At 49.2% G+C, this 23,620-nt stretch overlaps 1 protein-coding gene across 1 annotated transcript in view; it reads left to right on the top strand.

The window, feature by feature from the left end:
- The window catches only part of LOC115077767 (vomeronasal type-2 receptor 26-like), a 44,534-nt gene extending 26,852 nt beyond the window's left edge, over positions 1 to 17,682 (top strand). The window contains exons 3-4 of the mRNA XM_029580052.1: positions 5,985 to 6,108; positions 16,698 to 17,682. Of these exons, the coding sequence (XP_029435912.1) occupies positions 5,985 to 6,108; positions 16,698 to 17,617 (1,044 nt within the window). The 3' untranslated portion in view covers positions 17,618 to 17,682. The remainder of the gene's footprint in view (positions 1 to 5,984; positions 6,109 to 16,697) is intronic.
- Positions 17,683 to 23,620: the final 5,938 nt, after the last annotated feature.

Genomic DNA, 23,620 nt, shown 5'->3' with positions numbered 1-23,620 from the left:
CGCCTCCTGCCTTCGGGGGGGGGGGGGGGGGCGGCGGCCATCTTGAACACGCGGCAGGCAAGGGAATCTGCGTCGGAGGAGGATTCCTCCCCTCCTCCTTCACTGCCTACCTTATCTCCTCGGAGCACGCCCGATTCGGAGGCGCACCGACCCCCCCCTCCCTCCCGGCCCGCGGCAGACAGCTTGAAAAGGTCAGTGACCCCTTTTTCTTCCCGGTTTGTGCTTTTAATGCACAAAGCCTTTTTAGAGGCTGAAGCGGGTATGGAGGTAGATGGGCCACCTCCACCAAAGGTCCCCAGGGCCGGTGAAAATTTGGGAAGGGCTCACAGGGGGGGGGCTGAAGGTCCGGAGGTGCCAGATTTCGCCCAGATCCCCCGGAGACACCCGGGTTGGATGGCACTGCCGGGCAGGGGAATGTGGAAGGAGATGATCCCCAGGTGCTTAGACTTTTTAGTAAAGAGGAGTTAAGCTTTTTAATCCTTCATGTGTTGAAGGAATTGGAAATCGCGGCCCCGCATCAGGAACTGACACGTCCATGGGGGATGTGGCCATGGCGGGCCTGCGGGGCCTGCGGGGCCCCCCCACAAACTTTTCCATTCCATCATAAGATTTTTCAGATCGTGTCTAAGGAATGGGATCTCCCTGAAGCATATTTGCGGGTTAGCAGGGCTATGGATAGGCTGTACCCCCTACCGGCGGAAACCTTGGAGCTCCTCAAGAACCCGTCAGTGGATTCAGCGGTTACGGCCGTGGTAAAGCACACTACCATTCCTGTCTCGGGGGGGGGGCATTGCATTGAAGGATGTCCAAGATAGGAAATTGGAAGTTTTATTGAAGTGCATCTTTGAGGTTGCGGCATTAGGGGTCCGGGCAGCGGCTTGTAGCAGCCTCGTGCAGAGGGCAAATTTGCGCTGGGTCCAGCAATTACATACATCGCAGGATCTTCCTCCTGGTGAGGCGGAGCAGGCCAACTGCGTGGAGGCTGCGGTCGCCTATACAGCGGACGCTTTGTATGACCTGCTGCGGACCTCGGCGCGGATCATGTCGTCTGCGGTCTCAGCCAGGCGGCTACTCTGGCTCCGTCGTTGGTCAGCGGATGCATCCTCTAAGGCACGTTTAGGTTCTTTTCCCTTCAAAGGTAAGGTATTGTTTGGGGAGGAGCTGGATCAGCTCATTAAGGACCTAGGAGATATCAAGGTGTATAAGTTGCCAGAGGATAAGCCCCGTCAGCCTCAGCCCTTCGGGAACTCTAGGGCGCGTTTTCAGGGTCAGCGACGGTTCCGCATGGGGAGAGGTGGTTCCTTTTCCCAAAGACAGCCAGCGACACGGGCCCAATCCTGGTCCTCTACTATTTGCGGCAGACGGCTGCAACGTTCCAGACCCTCGCAAGGATTTGTTCCTAACAAGACTTCGCAATGAAGGCGCGCAGGCCCATTCCTCTCTTCCGTGCATAGGGGGTCAGTTGTCCCGGTTTTGGGAGGAATGGGTCAAGATAACCTCAGATCAATGGGTTCTCGATGTCATCTGCCACGGTTACGAGTTGGATTTTGCTCGTCCCCTCCGGGATCTTTTTATGATGTCACCTTGCGGTCCTCCAGAGAAGCAGCTCGTTATCACCCAGACTTTGGACCGTTTGAGATCTCTGGGGGCGGTGTTGCCGGTTCCACCGGCCGAGCGCAAGACTGGCCGGTACTCCATTTACTTCGTGGTTCCGAAGAAGGAGGGCACGTTCAGGCCCATCTTGGATTTAAAGGTCGTAAACAAGGTGTTACGCGTTCCTCGCTTTCGCATGGAGACGCTACGGTCTGTTATTGCGGCTGTCCACAAGGGAGAATGTTTGGCTTCTTTGGATCTGACCGAGGCGTATCTGCACATTGGAATCAGGGAGCATCATCAGAGGTACCTGAGATTCATGGTGTTAGGGAAACATTACCAGTTGTGTGCCCTGCCGTTCGGCTTAGCAACTGCTCCGAGGGTGTTCACCAAGGTTCTCGTGGTCGTGGCAGCCTTCCTGCACCGTCAAGGAATTCTGGTCCATCCTTATCTCCACGATTGGCTCATCCGGGCGAAGTCAGAAGCATCGTTCACGCGGGCGGTTCGGCTGGTGGTACAGCAATTGCAGGCATTAGGTTGGGTAGTCAACTTTGCGAAGAGCCGGCTGGAGCCGACACAACAGTTGGAATTCTTGGGGGCCCGATTCGACACCTTGATGGGCAAGGTGTTTTTACCACATCAACGTATGGTCAATCTGATGTCGCAGGTGTGGCACCTGATGGAGATCCCAGTTCCTACGGCCTGGGACTATTTACAGGTCATTGGTCATATGGTTTCTACTCTGGAGATGGTTCCGTGGGCTTTTGCGCATATGCGGCCTTTACAGAGAGCGCTTCTCTCTCGTTGGGACCACAGGTCCGAGGATTACGGCATGGAGTTACCATTAATGGAGCCAGCCCGTTCCAGTCTTGCTTGGTGGCTAATCCCGGACCACCTTCTGCAGGAGGTGGACCAGAGCCTCCATTGTGGATAGTGGTCACCACGGATGCCAGCCTCTCTGGCTGGGGGGGCAGTTTGCCAGTCCAGAGCAGTGCAGGGGACGTGGTTGGCCCAACAAGCCACATGGTCCATCAATCAGCTGGAGACCAGGGCGGTGCGGCTGGCCTTGTGGCTCCTCCTCCCGATGCTACGCGGATGAGCGGTGAGAATTCTGTCAGACAATGCGACCACAGTGGCGTATATCAATCGGCAAGGAGGCACAAAAAGTTGTCCGGTGGCGGACGAAGCTTCGGTATTGATGGCCTGGGCGGAACGTCATTTGTCACGCATCGCGGCCACCCATATTGCAGGCGTGGACAACGTACAGGCGGATTACCTCAGTCGCCAACTCCTGGATCCAGGGGAGTGGGAGCTATCGGCCGAAGCGATGTATCTCATCACCCAGCGTTGGGGAGTCCCGCACCTGGATTTGATGGCGACTCGGTTAAGTGCAAAGGCCACGCGGTTCTTCAGCCGAAGGCGAGAGCATGGCTCAGAGGGCGTGGATGCGCTGGTGCTGCCGTGGCCTCTTCACGTCCTCCTCTATGTGTTTCCTCCGTGGACCCTGGTGAGAAATGTGTTGAGGCGCATAGAATCCCATCGGGGGCTAGTGATTCTCGTGGCTCCAGAGTGGCCACGGCGTCCGAGGTTCGCGGATCTTGTCAATCTGGCCGTGGACGGTCCGTTGCGATTAGGTCATCTTCTGAATCTTCTTCAGCAGGGTCCGGTATTTTTCGATCTGGCGCATCGCTTTTGTCTGGCGGCTTGGCTTATGAGCAGAGGCAGTTAAGACAAAAAGGGTATCCGGACACGGTCATTGCCACTTTCCTGCGTGCGCGTAGATCTTCGACCACGCTCGCTTATGCGAGGGTGTGGAAGGTGTTTGATGCTTGGTGTGGTGCCCTGAAGATATCGCCACGGCGGTCTTCTGTGATGCATATCCTCACTTTTCTGCAGGAGGGTTTGAAGAAAGGTTTGGCCTACAGTTCCCTTAGGGTTCAGGTAGCAGCTCTGGGGTGCTTGAAAGGTAAGGTCGAAGGATTCTCTCTCGCCAGACACCCGGATGTTGCTCGTCTTTTGCGGGGGGGTTAGGAATTTGCACCCTCCATTGAGGCGGCCATGTCCTTCCTGGAACTTGAACCTGGTTCTACGTGGTCTCTGCGCGGTACCGTTTGAGCCCCTTAAGTTGTCCTCGTTGAAGGACTTAACTCTCAAAATGGTGTTTCTAGTGGCCATTGCTTCCGCTCGGCGAGTCTCAGAATTGCAGGCTCTTTCTTGTAGGGAACCGTTCCTGCGGATCTCGGAGTCGGGAGTTTCATTGCGTACAGTTCCTTCCTTCTTGCCCAAGGTAGTTTCGGCCTTTCATGTGAATCAGACGGTGGAGTTGCCTTCCTTTTTGTAAGAGGAGCTTCGGTCTACTCAAGGTCGGGACTTAAAGCGTTTGGATGTCCGGCAGGTGCTCCTCAGGTATTTGGAGGTGACTAATGTTTTTCGGAGATCAGATCATTTGTTCGTCTTGTGGAATGGTCCCAAGAAGGGTCTTCAGGCATCCAAGACGACGATTGCTCAATGGTTAAAGGAGGACATCGCTTCCACATACATTGGATGTGGTAAGGCTGTTCCTGATGGTCTGAAGGCTCACTCTCTTCGCTCTCAGGCAACTTTGTGGGCTGAAAGCCAGTTTGTGTCTTCACAGGAGATTTGCAGGGCGGCCACTTGGAAATCCTTGCATACTTTTGCGAGACACTATCGCCTGGATGTGCGTGGTCCATCATCCGAGTCTTTTGGGAGCAGTGTCATTCGAGTGGGACTCTCGGGGTCCTACCCCATTTAAGGCGGCTCGGGTACATCCCAGCAGTCTGGACTGATCCTGGTACATACAGGGAAAGGAAAATTAGTTTCTTACCTGATAATTTTCGTTCCTGTAGTACCAAGGATCAGTCCAGATGCCCGCCCAAGTCTGTTTTGCGGAGAGCCCGCTCGTGGTTATTATGCTCTTACAGGTTTTTTGTCTACAACAGTTTACACACTGTACACGGTAAGTTATTGGTCTTGCATTCTATTCGGTACAGGAAATTTCTGTGTTTAGAGAGTTACTGTGTTTTCTCTTTTGTCTGTCGTTCAAAGGAGTTGATCTGGTCAGTGGTTGTTTAAAAAAAAAAAAAAAGTGTTGGCGGAGGTGGTCATTGAGTCCTTCTGCTTTGATATCGAATATACTGAGGGACTGCAGGTGGCACGCCAGTATATCTGGGGGGTGCGTTTCAGCTTTTTTCTGACTCCATCTGCTAGAGGGGAGGCATAACCCAGCAGTCTGGACTGATCCTTGGTACTACAGGAACGAAAATTATCAGGTAAGAAACTAATTTTCCTTTATGTACGTGGCCGGGCCTGTTCTAAAATGCATGTGGCCCATGCATGGCCCGGCCGCGTGCATAACCCCTCATTTTTATGCATGCGGGCCATTTAAAACCGGGCCGACAGTGTGTGGAGCTTTCCATATTAGGGAAATGAGAGCAGATGGAGTTGGACAGGGGCAAGCTGGATGAGATGGACACAATTCCCTTTTGAAGACTTGGCACGAGTAAAGCACACAGCTTGAACTAAATCTTTGTGTCCTAGTGGGTCCAAAGTACCAGTGAGGCTGCAGAATACATGGTAGGGATTGAATATAAAAGAAACAAAAGAGGTATGCATACATTTACAGTACCTATAACAAAGAAACATTTGTATGGAACAATTCATGAATAACATAGAGAAAACATTTTTATTTAATTCTTCAAAAAGATTTTTCTATTTAATCCAGTTTGTAAATACATTAAAATGAAATTTAAAAGGTCACAGATAAATACTGACACTCAATATCATAAAAACAAAGGGGCCGATTGCACTGTTTATCCCACGGTCCAACACGTGTTTTGATTATGAATCCACAGCCACTTACGCTATAAGGGGATTAGCGCATCCACAACGTGTTTTCAAAGCACTGTGAAACTAATAGCGCTCATAACATGCAAATGCATGTTGATGAAGTTATTAGTTAATCACTCCACATGCAAAATAAAAAATGTGCGTCCAATCTGCACATTTTTATGCTCAGAAATTAATGCTTGCCCAGAGCTGGAATTAATTTCTGAGCATCCCAAAAAGTTGTACAGTAAAGCAGAAAATACTGCCGACCTCTCCTGGTTGCCCCACTGCCAGGGAGGTGCTAGGAGCATGCAATTGACCCTAGCACCTCCTTCACAGTGCAGCCCCTAATTTTAATATTGAATGGTGCCCCCAGGAGTCATGCCTGTGTGCTCATTAGGAAAGCATGTGCCCAACACTCAGTGCCTGCTTAAAGTGCATTTTTTTGCATCAGCCCATATAAAAAGTAAAGACTACACAGGGACCATTAAAATATCACACAATCTCACATCTTATCATTTCCTTTGATTTATATCACACCTCAGACTCCTCGCTCTGTGTGCAGTGAGAGCTGCACTCCTGGATACAGGAAAGTCTCTAAGGAAGGAAAACCCCTCTGCTGCTATGACTGTGTGCCATGTCCTGAAGGAGAAATCACCAACAACATGGGTGAGTAAAATGAAGAATAGTTTGTGGGTCAGGCAGCATGAATGAAAGTAAAGAGATGAAGGGGAGGATCTTAGACAGCTGTCAAGCACAGTGCATTTTATTTAAATACTAGCCGTTAAGCCCGTAACAACGGGCTCGGTCCGTTTCCTCCCCCCTCCCTCCCCCTCATTCTCCCTCCTCCTTCACTCTCTCCCCCCCTCCCTCTCACTTCCCTCTCTCTCACCTTCCCTCCCTCCCTCTCACCCCCTCACCTTCCCTCCCTCCCTCACCCCCCTCACCTTCCCTCCCTCCCTCACCTTCCCTCCCTCACCTTCCCTCCCTCCCTCTCTCTCACCCCCTCACCTTCCCACCTTCCCTCCCTCCCTCTCACCCCTCCCCTTCCCACCTTCCCTCTCACCCCCTCCCCTTCCCTCCCTCTCTCACCCCCTCCCCTTCCCTCCCTCTCTCACCCCCCTCTCTCACACCTCCCTCCCCCTCTTTCTCACCTCCCTCTCTCACACCTCCCCCCCCTCACCTTCCCCTCCCTCTCCTCAGTCACTCCCCCTCTCTCAATCCCCTCCCCTTTAAGATCATCCACAACCGGCAGATCTCGGGGGGGGGGGGGGTGTCCCTCCCGCGCGCGCGGCGCCCCTACTTCTCCTCCCACTCCTGCCGGCAGATCTCGAGGGGCTGTCACTCGCGCGCGCGGCGCCGCTGCTTCTCCTCCCGCTCCTGCCGGCAGATCTCGGGGGGCTGTCACTCGCGCGCGCGGCGCCGCTGCTTCTCCTCCCACTCCTGCTCGTCATCGCGGCTGCCGCCGCTCCTGCTCCTCCCACTCCTGCTTCGCGGCCGCCGCCGCTCCTGCGGCCCCACCGCCATTTTTCTTTTTCGGGCACGCACGGCTCTGACCGACGTGCTCGCCCGCACATGCGCGGTAGAGCTGCTCTCTACTGCGCATTTGCGGGCCGTCGGTCAGAGCCCATTTATAAGGTAGATTTTTGCTAATCTTAATTGTTTAATTATACAAATCATTGTTTGCTATTAATATGGAGGTCAATAAGCACTGAAGTTGCTTGTTCACTTAAGTTCTGACTTAGCTGCACAAACTATGGGATTTGAATTTCCATCCAAGTTGGCTGAAGTCAGTGGAAGAAGCAATACATCTGAACTTTCACTCTAACTTTGGGATTTCAATCCAAGCTTAATAACAGTTTCAGGCTTAGATCAGAAGCAGAGGGAAAAGAACCCCACAATACCAAAAATGGTAAAGTGGCCTCCCAATATATAAAGTGCTATAACGTTTCCCCTTCAAGCCCAGTAATGCTACCACAACCTATCGTACTGATCCTGCTTCTTCTGAAGGACCCCAGTAATACGTTCCAATGTCACTATTTCTATCACTTGTCTGTACAAAAAGTCCAAAAATGTACAACTGTAAATCTAGCAGTAATCATTAGATGAAAAAGCAACTTCTGCTGTTTAACAGGAAAGTTTCTAAAATCCCAGAGACCCAAAATACAGAAAGATAATGAGAATTTAAAAGCCACCCTGTGAAAGTAATACATTCATCCTCAAACAAACACTAAAAATCATGAACTCGCTGACATTCCCACCACATTTGAAGAGAGGAACCGACTGTCCCACACCCTCTCCCACATAAAGGACTGAAGTTACTAAATCTTGAGTACCAACCAAGGTATCTGAATATGTGGTGTAGAATTCAAAGTATTAACTCCTTACATCACATACAAATATTTTTGGAAAGTGTAGTGCACCGTATTTTTGGCCAGTCATCCTGATCTAAGCTAATTTGATGATCAGAATTCCAGGCCTGGTCCAGAGAAGAAGAGTCTCCTCTCCCACAACAATGGCCAAAAATGTTCTCTAAGTGAACAAAATGAACTTGATCTTAAAATCTGTGAGAGAAAGCATTAATTGGAGATACCCCTCAAAGTTCCCCTCCAAACCCTTCTGAGTTGCAAGTAAAGAAAGTGTGGTGACAAATTGTAGAATTTGCAAAGATCTGATAAGTAGACTCTTCTAACAGCTTACTAAGGGGGTTATTTCTTTGTGCACATACAGCAGTCTCAGTTGTAGTGTACAGCAAGGCACTGCACTGTGTGTGTGTGTGTGTGTGTGTGTGTATAGTTTTCCACACTCACATATATTGGTGCAGAGGTGTTCAGTCACCAATGAAGAAATAATTATTTTAATTGAAATCCCTAGTAGGCAGTGACATTAAATCCATGAAGTCAGGGAAAGGTACACATTGTCAAGTGATTGGGACTTGCAGAAGAGGCACTTCAAAAGGCAGTGCAAGTCCCCCATTAAAGTTAAAAAGGGAGCTGTTCCAATCTAAAATCTCTGGAGGGGCAGGCAGTTCCATCCAGAAATAACTGAAATTTAAAGATGATGCATCACAACCACCTGTTTCTGACCCTGTTGTTTTGGAGGTGACGGAAGGGGAGGATGACAAATGCCAGACAAAAGAGCGAGACCCAAAAACAGCAGTGTGACAGCAGACACGAGTTAGTGCTGACCATGCAGCGCAGGCACTGTTTGCTTCTGATTCCAATGAAGAATCATTTGTATAGGATTCTCTTCATCAGAAATAGAAGACTTCATAACTAAAGAAGGTTTAGGAGAATTAGTTATTTCTGTCTTAGTCTCTACTTTAGTGGTGGAGGGGAGACATGAAACTGATGATAAGAAGGAGGAAGAGCAGTCAGCGCAGGCACAGAGTATGACTGATGCCTCTGCATTTGTTTCTCAGGGTGCACCCACTATTTCAATTCCAGTGCCAGCATCTACCCCGAAGGCTATAGAGAAGGGATCACAAAAAAAATATGCGATCTGGAGCCACTTTAAAGTGAGGGAGGACCCACATTTTGCTCAGTGTAATTACTGTGCCCGGGATATTAGCAGAAGCAAGCAAATGGGACATCTAACTAATTTTGGCATGAAGCAACATATGTAGAAGCAACAACCAACAGTACTGACATCTGGGGATGGTGGCAGTACCAGTAAGGGGACCCCTTATTCCAGGCAGCATAAAGTGGTTGAAAAGGAGCAGAGTCATCCCACACCCTCAGCTCCTTCTAGCGGTCAGGTGGCAGGCCATCAGCCCCCTGCCATGTGTCAGAAGCGACAAACCACCATGCTGGAAATGAGGTGGTGTTCAGTAACGCTATCCCGGGGAAGGAGGCAGGCAGCCTCAAAAGTTGTAACCAAGGAGCATCAGGGGAAATGATTGCCCTTGATGACCAGCCCTTGCAGGTAGTATAGAATGTGGGTTTCAAGCATTTGCTGCAGGTCTTAGTTCCAAATTACAAAGTCCCCTCCAGAACCACATTTAGCAGAAAGGTCATCCCCAGCCTGTACAAGCAGTGTCGCAGTCGCATACAAGTGCTGCTAGCTAAGGCAGAGGGGAGTGTACATTTTACCTGTGATATCTGGACTGCCATGAAAGCTGCACACTCTTACCACTCTTGCCATGAAAGCTGCACACTCTTACCACTGGTGGGATGTGGCTGACTCAGGGGCAGGCAGCATCTCTATTAGTGAACAAGTATCAGGGAGGAGTTGGGCTTTACTGCACACTCACCTGACGGATGATGTCCATACCTCAGCCAATATTCTAGCAAGCATCAGACAGATGCTGGCAGCTGCACCAGAGAGTCAGGAATCTTGAGGCAGGGTTCTTTGTCACAGACAATGGTGCAAACATGGTAAAGGCAATATCAAACGGGGGGTTGAGAACATCCGATGTTTTTCACACACTCTGCACCTGGTAGTGAAGTCAGCTCTGGGGTTGGAGTCCAAGCACCAAGAGAATGAATACCTGCATACGTTAATACACAAGAACATAGCAGAGCACTTCCACAAAAGTGTGAAGGCGGGGCAGGTTCTCCGTGAAAAGCAGACTGATTTGAGGATGCCTCACAAGCGTCTCAGTCAAGACATTGGCACCAGGTAGAATTCCACCTATATGATGATGCAGAGGTTAGTGGAGCAGCAGACACCCCTTCATGACCTTTCTATGGAAATGGACATAGGTGTGCAAAGTCCCCTAGGGCATCATGACTGGGTAGTCATGAGTCAGCTGGTAAAAATCCTGCAGCCCTTCAAGGATGCCATGGAGGAACTGAGTTCCAGAAGTGCCTCCTTGGCTGACATCATCCCTATAGTTAATTTTCTGGAGGAAAATTTGGAGGGCTTTAAACAGGAAGAGGGAATGACAGCAGAGGTGCTGGATTGTCTGGACGTTTTACAGAAGCAGGTGCAAGAGAGATTAGGACCTTTTACAAAAGACCACAGATACATGCTCACCACAGTCTGTGATCCCCGTGTGAAAGGGAATCTCGCTCTTCAGTCCAATTGTCTCACATTTGTGAAGAACCTGCTGTTAGTAAACATTCGTGAACAGGAGCGCCATAGGCAGAGACAGATTAGGCATGAAGCAGAGGAGGAAACAGTGGGCACTTCAGAGAGTAGTGCAAGCCAAAGCAGGAGGAGCACTCTGTCTGTGACAGCTAGTACTTCCTTCTCCACTTCAGTATGCCCAAGCCATGTTGCCCTTAAAAAATCATCTGTTCTGGCACAGGCTAGAGTGAAAGCAGATGGAAAGAAGTACTGTCAGCCCACCCAAGCAAAGAAGACACCAGCAAAAATGTCAGTGAAATGGTATCTCACAGAGCCCATAGAGGACATGCAGACAGATCCGCTGGCATATTGGGCATACATGTCCACTGTCTGGCCACACCTATCCAAAGTGTCTCAGCGATATCTGTCATGTCCACCAACCAGTATGCCCAGTGAATGTGTATTTTCAATGACAGGGGATATCATGAGGCCTCATCGCTCAAGACTGGCACGAGATTTGATGGAAACGCTAGTGTTTTTGAAAATAAAGATGCCCTTGCTTGGGTTTCCAGATTTTCCCTGTGAATGACAAGATGAATAAAAGCAATTTAAAGCCTTGCAACAGCTCCAACTGCCTCATATGCTCCAGATAATATCAGCACATGTACTTGACCTCAACCACTGTGCCTATCCATCCAGCCCTTAAGTCATTAAAAGGGCCTGACCCCAAACACTGTACCTGTCTGTCCAGCCCTTAATTCACTACAAGGGCCTAACCCCAAACGCTGTGCCTGTATGTCCACTGTCCAGCACTTATGTCACTATAAGAGCTTGACCTCAACTGATGTGCCTGCCCATCCAGCCCTTAAGTCACTACAAGGGCCTGACCCCAAATGCTGTGCCTGTCTGACCAGCCCTTAAGTCACTACAAGGGCCTAACCCCAAACGCTGTGCCTGTCTGTCCACTGTTTAGCCCTTACGTCACTACAAGGGCCTGAACTCAACTGAAGTGCCTGCCAATCCAGCCCTTACTTCACTATAAGCACCTGACCCCAAACGCTGTGCCTGTCTGAGTTTAGTTCTAGTATCTCTAATTTCAGTTTCATGTATTTATGCAAAAGGTTATCAATAAGGGCCCTGATCTCGGCGGTCAGAGTAACAGATAAGTATGAGAAAAATAAGTGTGAAAGCTTGCTGGGCAGACTGGATGGGCCGTTTGGTCTTCTTCTGCCATCATTTCTATGATTCTATCATTTCTATCACTTCTTTCCAGAATATTATTTTCCTATTTTGCAACATTTGGTATGTATGAACATAAAAAGATGACTTAATATACTTGGAGCTTGCATATTTCATAGGCTCAATAGTTTTCATGACCTTCATAATATGGGCCATTTCTCTAAATCTTTCTTAGGTGCCAACATTAATGTTTCTAGTACTATAGAAAACTGGTGGTAGTTGTACTCTAGTTCATCCTCTGTGTTCCCATAGTTTAACAGAGGCACTGTAGGGTACAAAGTCAATATAGGTTAATATTGTAACTTTGAACTTGAGTAACAGTTTTCTTATTTCTGAGAGCTCTTCAAGTTCCTTTGTCATCAGCTGAAGTGCATAAGTAAAGTTAGTAGATCCTGGGTATTCACAAATAATCTCCAGCTCAGTTCTTGCTTCACAAATGGCAGTCTCTATTGCTCTAAAAGCATCCTCTGTTGAATTATCTTTCAGAAATGAAAAAGATGCCATTTTCTTCTAGCAGTGAACCAGTTCAGGAAGAAGTGACAGAACAAACCACAACATACCTTCACAAAGGAAAGGGAACTCTTCCCGGGTGTAGCCTATCTCTTAGTACCCGCTGACCCATGTGGAACAGCTGTTCACATGGAAACCTCCTCCACTTTACCACACTTTGAAGGTTCGTGCCCCACTCTCGTGGCAAACCCATTCTAGGGAGCCCTTTCCTGAAAAAAGAAAGGGAACTCTCCCCGGGTGTCGCCTATCCCTTAACACCCACTGACCCATGTTGAACCGCTATTCATATAGAAACCTTCCCCACTTCACCACACTTTCCGAGGCTCGTGCCCCACTCTGGGGGCAAACCCATTCCAGGGCACCCTGTCTTCACAAAGAAAAGAGAACTCTCCCCAGGGCTCTTGTTTGAATATTTGCTACTACCACCAAGATCTGCATTCACGACGGCTCCATCCAACATAATTCATCATCTTTTAGGTCCTAGCATGCATGTTAGACTCCTTGGTCCATGTTTCAAGATGGGTCGGGTAGACAGTATGCTCCAATTGACAGTCACGCCGCATGCAGAGGGCCCTATCTCCCCTTCACCCTGCTCCTCTCACAAAGGGGAGGGGGTTCCAGAGGAGGGGGTTCCCCAGGGGAAAGGGCAAAGCTGCTTCCGGAGGGGGGGGCTATAACATGCTCCGCTAGAGCAGCGAGCCCCCTGCCCCCACCCGAGGCCTATCCAGCTGAGCCAGAGCTACAGCAACCTGACTACCTCATCTCTGCCAGCCTGTCTTGCCCCTATGAAAACCACAGGGACCAGACTACCTCAGCTCTGTCAGCCTGTCTTTCACTTATCAACACCACAGCAACCTGACTACCTCCGCTCTGCCAGCCTGTCTAGCCCCTATCAACTTTCTACCACTCTGCCTTGCTATCATATACCAGACGACTCTACTCCTTGTGGTGTTCTTGCCACTATCTTGGTTCCTCAGTGTATTGATGCTAGTCTTTCTTTGCTGCTTTGTCCCTTTATCGGTGCTTTGTGTTTTTTTCTGACACCCTCTCTGCTTGCTATGTTCCACCTGCTTGCTATTGTGGTGATGGTGGTGCCCCTGGTGGCAGGTCCTCAGCGGTGACTTCGGGCTCAGGGCTAATTATCAAGGACTGCTTCCACAAAGTCCTTTATAGCTGATCCCTTCCTGAAGTTTCTCCCGCGAGACAGGAGTAGAGGATAACCATAAGGCAAGGAGGCTATGGGTCAGCACCATTTGTAAGTGAAGGCTCTCTTACAACTAGGCCCCTGAGACCACACTTCCCTCATTCTCCACTAGAGTAAGGGTCACCTCCCTGGCAGCCCTTTAAAACAACATATTACATTCAGGCAGAAGCTTCTTATGTATTGAAGTTTATTAATTAAACCAAACTCCACAGAAAGGAAAAACACTCAACAAGTATTACCAACCAAGCTTCTCCCTCTGAGTTTCTAGCATACATTCCTCTGCACAACATGTGGGCAAAGTAGGATTTTTCCCCAGTACATTCTTATTCCCCCAAGTATAACATAGTACTGAATCCTCGCCCCCTGCAGGAACGTCTCCTTAGGCCAGCTGCCAGGTCCTAATTACCTCTTTTCCTCCAGCTGCCTTAATTAAGTAAAACAACTATTTTCGCTGCCACAAGCTCCCCTTGCTGTGCATTTCTAAAAACCATTTTCTGTTAGAGCTGACTTAGCTTTTAGTGGAAAAGGTCTGCCTGGGCACTATCCCCCAGCCTCAGGCTTTGGATCTTACTTGCCTTCCCTCCAGCTCTCCTCTCTCTTTCCCTTTGGAGGGCTACTCTCTTTATGTCAGATAGAGTGCCCCTCCCTAGGAAGAAACCACCTCTGTGTTTCCCTGCCCCCAACCCTTCCTGCGGCTGACTGCCAGGGCATCTGGGAAATGTAGTTTCCTTTCTGCAAAGTAACCATGAAAACACAGAGAGCTCTACAGCACAGAGACTCCGCTCTGGCTCAACTCATCACACTATGTTCACCCTTTCTGCTTGCTATGTTCCCTCTGCTTGCTATGTTCCCCTTCCCCCTTCCCACTTTCTGCTTGCTCTGTTCCCCCTTCCCACTTGTCTTGCCACTTTCCCTCTCTTGCTGCCTTTGAGGGTTCATGCACCTGTTATCAGTGCTCTCTTTTGAAGCTTTTGAAGTGTTTTTGACACTCTCACTGCTGCTTTGCACATCTGTTAAAGCACACTTGCCACTCCTGGTACCCCTTTGTCCGTTTACAGTGCCTTAGGTATTCATGCCACTTTGGTGCCACTTTGCCACAGTGTAAGTACCCTGGAACTCTTTTCCCCTTCTGATGATTGCTCCCCAGAAGTTTCATCCGAATTGATAAGAAAACCCCAATTCTCCAGCCAAAATAGGCTGTAAATACTTCTCCCATTGACTTTAATGACAAATGAAAAACAAATGAAACTAATAAACAAAATGTTTTTTTCCCCTATGAAACTAATGAAAGGAATTGGGGTCCCAACGAAATGAAAATACAAAATGAAACAAATTTTTTCCTTCTGCACATCCCTAGAGGCAATATATTTTACTGTAGCAAATGCGGAAAGAGAACTGAACTTTGAGCAAAAAGAAAATTTACAGAAAAGGTGGTGCTGGAAATATTTCCACATGATTAAGAACATAAGAACTTAAGAACATGCCATACTTTGTCAGACCAAGGGTCCATCAAGCCCAGCATCCTGATTCCAACATTGGCCAATCCAGGCCATAAGAACCTAGCAAGTACCTAAAAACTAAGTCTATTCCATGTTACTTTTGCTAGTAATAGCAGTGGCTATTTTCTAAGTCATCTTAATTAATAGCAGGTAATAGACTTCTCCTCCAAGAACTCATCCAATCCTTTTTTAAACACAGCTATACTAACTGCATTAACCACATCCTCTGGCAACAAATTCCAGAGTTTAATTGTGCATTGAGTGAAAAAGAACTTTCTCCGATTAGTTTTAAATGTGCCCCATGGTAACATCATGGAGTTCCCCCTAGTCTTTCTATTACCTGAAAGAGTAAATAACTGATTCAAATTTAACCGTTCTAGACCTCTTATAATTTTAAACACCTCTAACATATTCCCCCTTAGCTGTCTCTTCTCCAAGCTGAAAAGTCCTAACCTCTTTAGTCTTTCCTCATAGGGGAGCTGTTCCATTCCCCTTATCATTTTGGTCACCCTTCTCTGTACCTTCTCCATCGCAATTATATATTTTTTGAGATGCGGTGACCAGAATTGTACACAGTATTCAAGGTGCGGTCTCACCATGGAGCGATACAGAGGCATTATGACATTTTCCATTTTATTCACCATTCCCTTTCTAATAATTCCCAACATTCTGTTTGCTTTTTTGACTGCCGCAGCACACTGAACCGATGGTTTCAATGTGTTATCCACTATGACGTCTAGATCTCTTTTTTGGGTGGTAGCACCTAATATGGAACCTAACATTGCGTAATTATAGCATGGGCTATTTTTCCTTATATACATCACCTTGCACTTATCCACATTAAATTTCATCTGCCATTTGGATGCCCAATTTTCCAGTCTCACAAGGTCTTCCTGCAATTTATCACAATCTGCTTGTGATTTAACTATTCTGAACAATTTTGTGTCATTTGCAAATTTGATTACCTTACTCGTCGTAATTCTTTCCAGCTCATTTATAAATATATTGAAAAGTAAGGGGTAGATCTTTAAAAAATACGCGATCGCATACTTTTGTTCGCGCACCAGGCGCGAACAAAAGTACGCTGGGTTTTATAAGATATGCGCGTAGCCGCGCATATCTTATAAAATCCTGTGTCGGCGCGCGCAAGGGGGTGCACATTTGTGCAACCTGCGCGCACCAAGACCAGCGGCGCTGCCTGTTCCCTCCGAGGCCGCTCCGATTTCGGAGCGGCCTCGGAGGGAACTTTCTTTCGCCCTCCCCCCACCTTCCCCTCCCTTCCCCTACCTAACCCACCCCCCCGGCCCTATCTAACCCCCCCTACCTTTGTCGGCAAAGTTAGGCCTGCTGAAAGCAGGCCTAACTTTGCGTGCGCCGGCCGGCAGCCCCTCTCCGTCCTCCGGTCCCGGGGGCTGGTCCGGAGCCGTCGACCATGCCCCCGGGCCGGCCCCCGAAAAGCTGCAGCACGCCCTTGAAACGCCGCGTATTTCGGGAACGCCCCCGGACACGCCCCCTCCCGCCCCTTTTCAAAAGCCCCTGGACTTACGCGCATCCCGGGGCTTTACGCGCGCCGGTGGCCTATGCAAAATAGGCGCACTGGCACGCGAGGGCCATGCGCGCTTAAATCCGGAAGGATTTACACGCGCAGGGCTTTTAAAATCCGCCCCTAAGGATCCCAATACAGATCCCTTATATGTTGCAATCGGAAAACTAACATGTGCAGTGTGAAATGAAACAAATGATTCTAACATACAAGCAAAAGTCCTTAAATATTTGTTTTCTTGATTCCTTGATAGATATGGAAAACTGTGAGCCCTGCCCAGAAGATCAATGGTCAAATCAGGAGAGAAATCGATGCATCCCAAGAGCCATTGACTTCCTTTCCTATGAGGACCCTTTGGGTCTGGCTTTAGCATCTGTTGCTATTTTCTTTTCTATGGTAACTGCTGGAGTGATGGGAATTTTTATGAAACATAAAGATACAGCCTTAGTGAAAGCAAATAATCGTGATCTCAGCTTCATCCTGCTCATGTCCCTAATGATGTCCTTCCTCTGCAACTTGTCATTCATTGGTCGCCCTCTAAAGGTGACCTGTCTGCTACGACAACCTGCATTTGGGATTATATTTGCTGTTTCTATTTCTTCTATATTGGCTAAAACCCTCACAGTTGCTATGGTCTTCAATGCTACGAGACCTGGCAGCAGGTTTAAGAAATGGTTAAAGACCAGAATATCCCTCTATCTTGTTCTTCTGTGTTCAGTGGGTGAAGTCCTGATATGCACTGTGTGGCTCCTCATGTCTCCTCCATTCCCAGAGTTGGACACAAAATCTGAAACAGGGAAAATTATATTAAAGTGTAGTGAGGGATCTGTAACAGCTTTCTACATTATGGTTGGGTACATGGGGTTTCTGGCTTTGTTAAGTTTTGTTGTGGCGTTCTTCGTAAGGAAGTTACCTGACACTTTCAATGAGGCCCAGTTTATTACCTTCAGCATGCTGGTGTTCTGCAGTGTTTGGGTGTCCTTCATCCCAGCGTACCTGAGCACCAAAGGCAAATACATGGTGGCTGTGGAGATATTTGCCATCCTGGCCTCCACTGCTGGACTTCTAGGCTGCATTTTTATTCCTAAGTGCTACATTATATTGCTAAAGCCTGAAATGAACAGAAGAAAACACTTAGTAGGGAAACATTCAAAGAATACAATTTCTAACTGAGAGTTTTTCCAGAGGGGTCTGCCAGTTCTACTTACAGTTCTTTTGAGATATTCAAGATAGCATAAGTTATATGAGCGAACAAAAAAAGTGAAAGAGAAATAACAAATAAAATAATAATTAAAAAAAAAATCTGTGATGTTGAATATATTTTACTGTTCTATTGTATTTGTTTTTGAATCTCAAAAAAGTGAGTGAAAAACATAAGAACATGAGTAGCCAAGACATCTTGGCCCATCCACACTCACCACTTGCTTACAATATCATAAAAAATACTGACAACATTTCTTGGGTAAATAAGACTGCAGCTTTATAGTGTTTAAATCTGGCCTAACCCGTAACAGTGAACACCAGTTCTACCCCTATCCTCGAAACCTGGGTGTCCCTAGGGGTGTGCATTCGGATTGACCGCATTAGTAAAACGCAACTCATATTTTTTTTTTACTTAAAAAATTGATTCGACATAAACGATCGGATTTCCCACATATCGAACATAGATATGTTCGATATGTGGGAAATCGCGATTGTTGAGCCAAAATAAAAATATAAACCCCCTCACCCCCCTTAATCCCCCCCCCCGACTTACCACAACTCCCTGGTGATGGAGCGAGGAGTGAGGACGCCATTTCTGCAATCCTTGGCGAGAAGCATGTGACGTCGGCGGCACGTCGAGTGACGCCGGCGTCACGTGATTCCCGGCTCGTTCGCGCCGGACGGCTCGTTCGGCCCAAAAAGAACTTTTGGCCAGCTTGGGGGGGCCTCCTGACCCCCCCAAGCTGGCCAAAAGTTCTTTTTGGGCCGAACGAGCCGTCCGGCGCGAACTCGCCGGGAATCACGTGGCGCCGCGTCACTCAGACGCGACGTCACGTGATTCCCGGCAAGTTCGCGCCGGACGGCTCGTTCGGCCCAAAAAGAACTTTTGGCCAGCTTGAGGGGGTCAGGAGGCCCCCCCAAGCTGGCCAAAAGTTCTTTTTGGGCCGAACGAGCCGTCCGGCGCAAACTTGCCGGGAATCACGTGACGTCGGCGTCACGTGATTCCCGGCTCGTTCGCGCCGGACGGCTCGTTCGGCCCAAAAAGAACTTTTGGCCAGCTTGGGGGGGTCAGGAGGCCCCCCCAAGCTGGCCAAAAGTTCTTTTTGGGCCGAACGAGCCGTCCGGCGCGAACGAGCCGGGAATCACGTGACGCCGCGTCACTCGACGTGCCACCGACGTCACATGCTTCTCGCCAAGGATTGCAGAAATGACGTCCTCACTCCTCGCTCGATCACCAGGGAGTTGTGGTAAGTCTGGGGGGGGGATTAAGGAGGGTGAGGGGGTTTAAATTTTTTTTTTGCACATATGTACATATACCCAACTCATTGGATTTTTTTTATGTCCATATTGGCCGCAAGTGGGACCCCCTTTCGGACATAAAAAATATGAACATAAAATTTTGCTCTGCACATCCCTAGGTGTCCCACTACCTCATCCCAGCAAGGGCCACCAATGATGATCCATTACTTTCAGTTGAGGCTCCATTTGGCCACGATGCAGCAAAGAAGGCTCCCTTCAGAAATAATCGCCAGTGGTCATTTCCCTGCAGATATCTGGCATGCAGCCTCTACCACGCCATCGGCTTCCTGCAATCCTGAGTCGCAGCAAAGAAGGCTGCCTTCAGAAATAACCGCCAGTGGTCATTTCCCTGCACGTAACTGGCATGGAGCCTGCAGCACGCCATCGGCATCCTGCAATCCTGAGTCTCCAGATTCATTTCTGGCTTAAGCTTTGCCATCACACTAACCAGTAACATTGGTTTGGGTCTCCTTCTGCCCCCCCCCCCCCCCCCACCCGCCCAGGCAAATTGAAAAACAAGATTCAAGATTCAGCAGGCAACGCACCATAAAATAAAGGGTGGGAGGGAAGCACCATGAGACAGGGAACTGGGCAAAGAGGAAAAATACCATAATATAAACATACAGGACCACACTCACTCGCAACCACCCTGAACATAGAAATGACTCCAAGACAATAAGTTGGGAAAACAAAGGCCGCAGCTTTATTCACAAATGGTCCGAGCCGAAAACATCAACCGTTTATTGTTATGGGATCTCAACATTTCCTCCCCCCGTCTATCCGCCACTCCGGCAGGATAGCCTTCACCAGCCACCCGGCTCGAATAATTGGCACTCACTCTAAGTTCCGGCCTCCGTTGTCCTCCGACAAGGAGCCAACCTGAGTGGACCCCCGCCTCCGCCTGCCAGGGGTCTGGCCCCAGCGGTCCCCGCCTCCTTCCAGCAAGGGACCACCCCCTGCCCACAGCCCAATTGTCAACCATCTCATGCCTAATGTTGAAATCCCTTTACCATCAACCATCGCTTTAACTCTGCAGGCTCGGACCAAGCGCCCCAGCTGCGACGACCTGCACAACACAACTTGATACTTGATCAGTTCAATATACAAACAGTGAACAATATCGCAAAATAGGGTGGGTGGGAGGGAAGCGAAATTGTCCCTCTTGTCCCGCCGCCGAACGACTAACTACTGTCCCCTCATAAAGATCCCCTAATTCAAATTGCTTTCCCTCCAATCGGATGCCACCTACTCGCCCCCCGCCAATCACAAGCTGCCACACAGCCTCCCGATCTACGCTCCCTTCCCCGTACTCGTCACCCCCCCCCCCCTCCTCGAACGGACTCTAACACTCACGCGCTCTTTAACTCTTTCCCTCCCCCTTTCACGCACCCCCTCCCCCCCACGCGCTACGAGTGTGCCCTTAGTCATATTATAGGGTCTCCGCGGACACAAGGTCCACTTTGACCGTCATAATATAAACATACAGGACCACACTCACTCGCAACCACCCTGAACATAGAAATGACTCCAAGACAATAAGTTGGGAAAACAAAGGCCGCAGCTTTATTCACAAATGGTCCGAGCCGAAAACATCAACCGTTTATTGTTATGGGATCTCAACATTTCCTCCCCCCGTCTATCCGCCACTCCGGCAGGATAGCCTTCACCAGCCACCCGGCTCGAATAATTGGCACTCACTCTAAGTTCCGGCCTCCGTTGTCCTCCGACAAGGAGCCAACCTGAGTGGACCCCCGCCTCCGCCTGCCAGGGGTCTGGCCCCAGCGGTCCCCGCCTCCTTCCAGCAAGGGACCACCCCCTGCCCACAGCCCAGTTGTCAACCATCTCATGCCTAATGTTGAAATCCCTTTACCATCAACCATCGCTTTAACTCTGCAGGCTCGGACCAAGCGCCACAGACACAGGCATCCTATGCCCTGTGACCCCCCCAAAGATGCGGCCCTGTCTAGATTCGGAAATAATCCTTCCAGTACCTCCTGAATGGAATTTAAGAATAGGTCAGTACCCAGGAAAGACAAATGAACTCCATCGGAGCCAAAGAGCCCCGTACTCTTACCCCAAGACCATTCATGGCGAATATGCCGTCCTCCCAAGCGAGCCAACCAGGAGCCAATCTGCCTATTAGTTTTGGACCTGCTCCGTTTCCACATCACATTGTTCCATTCAGTAGGTCTAGCAATTATATCCGACCAACACAGGATGGCGGTAGGCAATAGGATTGAAACAGACATCAAGTCCTTCCGGACAGCGCTGATGAATTGCCTGGCCGCCACCCTACCCCAGTCATTTCCCCCCAGGTGAATCACCACAACACGAGGCGGTCCGAGATATGCGCATGCCTTCTTCACGTAAGGAACCAACTCGTCCCATCGCATGCCTCTCCGCCCCATCCAATGTATTCGCACCCCTCTGCTCTGCAAATCCAAATGGGGACCATAAGGTCGACCCTGCGCATGCTGATGTGCCCAATGGATGTATGAATGTCCAATGATCCACACCGACATATCAGCGGACACAGCACCTAAAAGAAACAAAAATTAGTCGCTCTTCTTTGACATCCCCCCATCCGGGCGGATATAGCTTTTATATGCGCTGGACCTCCACCGTCCGATCCTCTGAATCACTCCTCTGGACAAACCCGCCCCCGCTGCAGAGGTTGCCGCTCCAATTCGAAACGAGTGTGTCCCGAATTGTCTCACATCCAATCCAATCTGGACCAGCGCTCTACGAAGTACCACTTTAAATTGGTACCTGGTCAACGGGCGTAGATTCTCATGTATCAAGAATTGAGACGCCTCCCCCGGTCGAGCCTGGCAATACTTAATCGCATTTGCCACCGGGCAGGTATCCAATCCTGGCACGGCAGACAGCACCACCGACGACCCACGCCCTTGCTGATCTGTCTTAGAACGTGGTATACCCAGTATCACAGATCGATTCGTCACGATGACATTCTCGGCCAAAAGTCCCAAGCAATCTGTGCTGCTGACCGATCGCGCGACTAATTCACTGATCCTGAAAGCACCGAAAAAAGCGAAAACAAAAGCCAAACGAAATAGCAGTACTTCGTAAGTGGACGAGCACACCGCTCCTACAGCTGCCCATAACCGCAGCAAAATATCGTGCGTGATGGGCTAACGATAATCCGATCGTTGCCCTACTTCCCGATGCCAACCTGCTAACAACCTTCGTACTATAAAACGCCCCGAAGGAAAACCCCAGCCATGAACCCGCATAAAGAAAGAAAACCCCGCCAATTGCTGACTCACCGACGATCTCGCATAACCATGTAATCTAGCTTGTTCAATAAATCGCACCAAAGCAACGTCAGAAACAGGACCACCACACCAACCCAGAGACGACAAAAATGTGATCACTCTTCGAGCTCCGTTAACGTAACCTGTCCATGTCGACGTTGCTAATGAAGCTCGCAGCATACTCCAGGCTTCAGGGCACCAAAGTTCCAAAGGGAAGATGGAACCGGTGTTCCAAAGGGCTCCGCCTCCGGCGCTAATTCTCGAAATGTGTCCCACTTGAAACGAGAAAGAGAGTCGGCCACACCATTAGAAACCCCCGGTACGTGCCGGGCCCATATGGTAACATTCAAGGACATACAACACAAGATCAGCGCCCGCAGCAACTCCGATACTCGAATACACTTAGCTGATCTTTTATTGATAACCTCAACCACCCCCATATTGTCACACCAAAAGACGACTCTCTTTCCCCGTAACCGCGCACCCCAAATATGCACCGCTACCACAATTGGGAACAACTCCAAGAATGTGATATTTCTCGTCACTCCCTCTTCAACCCAAGCACATGGCCATCTCGCCGCGCACCAGGAGCCTTGAAAATAAGCACCAAACCCCATAGCCCCTGCCGCGTCAGTAAACAACTCCAAATCATGATTAGACGACAGGTCATCTTGCCAAAATTCCACACCATTGAAATCAACTAAAAAAGTATCCCAAAGTTGCAAATCATCCCGCATACCTTTGGAAACCCGAATTCGATGATGACGCTTCTTAACGCCTGACATGGCATGTGACAATCTCCTCAGGAATACCCGACCCATAGGAATTACCCGGCATGCAAAATTAAGGCTACCCACCAAAGATTGCAATTCCCGTAAGGTCAGTTTGCGCCTGCCAACGGCCCTCCCGCACCAAACTCCACAGACGCTCCACCTTCGCTACCGGCAATCGCAAAACCATTTCCCCAGAGTCTAACTCAATCCCTAGGAACGTCAATTTCGTGCAGGGTCCTTCCGTCTTGCTCTCGGACAAAGGAATACCAAAGTCCCGCGCCACCTCTTGGAAAATGCCCAACACATGCTTACACTCCTCCGAGTCGGCCCCCCCCCACGCACAGGAAATCGTCCAAATAATGCACCATCTTATTGGACCTAGCTCTTATCTGGACCACCCAGTGCACAAAGGAACTAAACGCTTCGAAATAAGCACAAGCTATAGAACAGCCCATAGGCAGGCACTTATCGAAATAGTATCCCTGCTGAAAACGAAATCCCAGCAAATGAAAACTATCAGGATGTATAGGCAGCAAACGAAAAGCCGACTCTATATCCGCTTTCGCCATCAAAGCGTTTGGACCACAACCTCTCACTGCCCGAACTGCCGAATCAAACGAAGCATA

Source organism: Rhinatrema bivittatum, chromosome 16 (genome assembly GCF_901001135.1).
Source record: "Rhinatrema bivittatum chromosome 16, aRhiBiv1.1, whole genome shotgun sequence".
NCBI classification, from domain to species: domain Eukaryota; kingdom Metazoa; phylum Chordata; class Amphibia; order Gymnophiona; family Rhinatrematidae; genus Rhinatrema; species Rhinatrema bivittatum.
The sequence above is the reverse complement of the archived record's forward strand: the minus strand, read 5'-3'. Positions and strand labels throughout refer to the sequence as shown.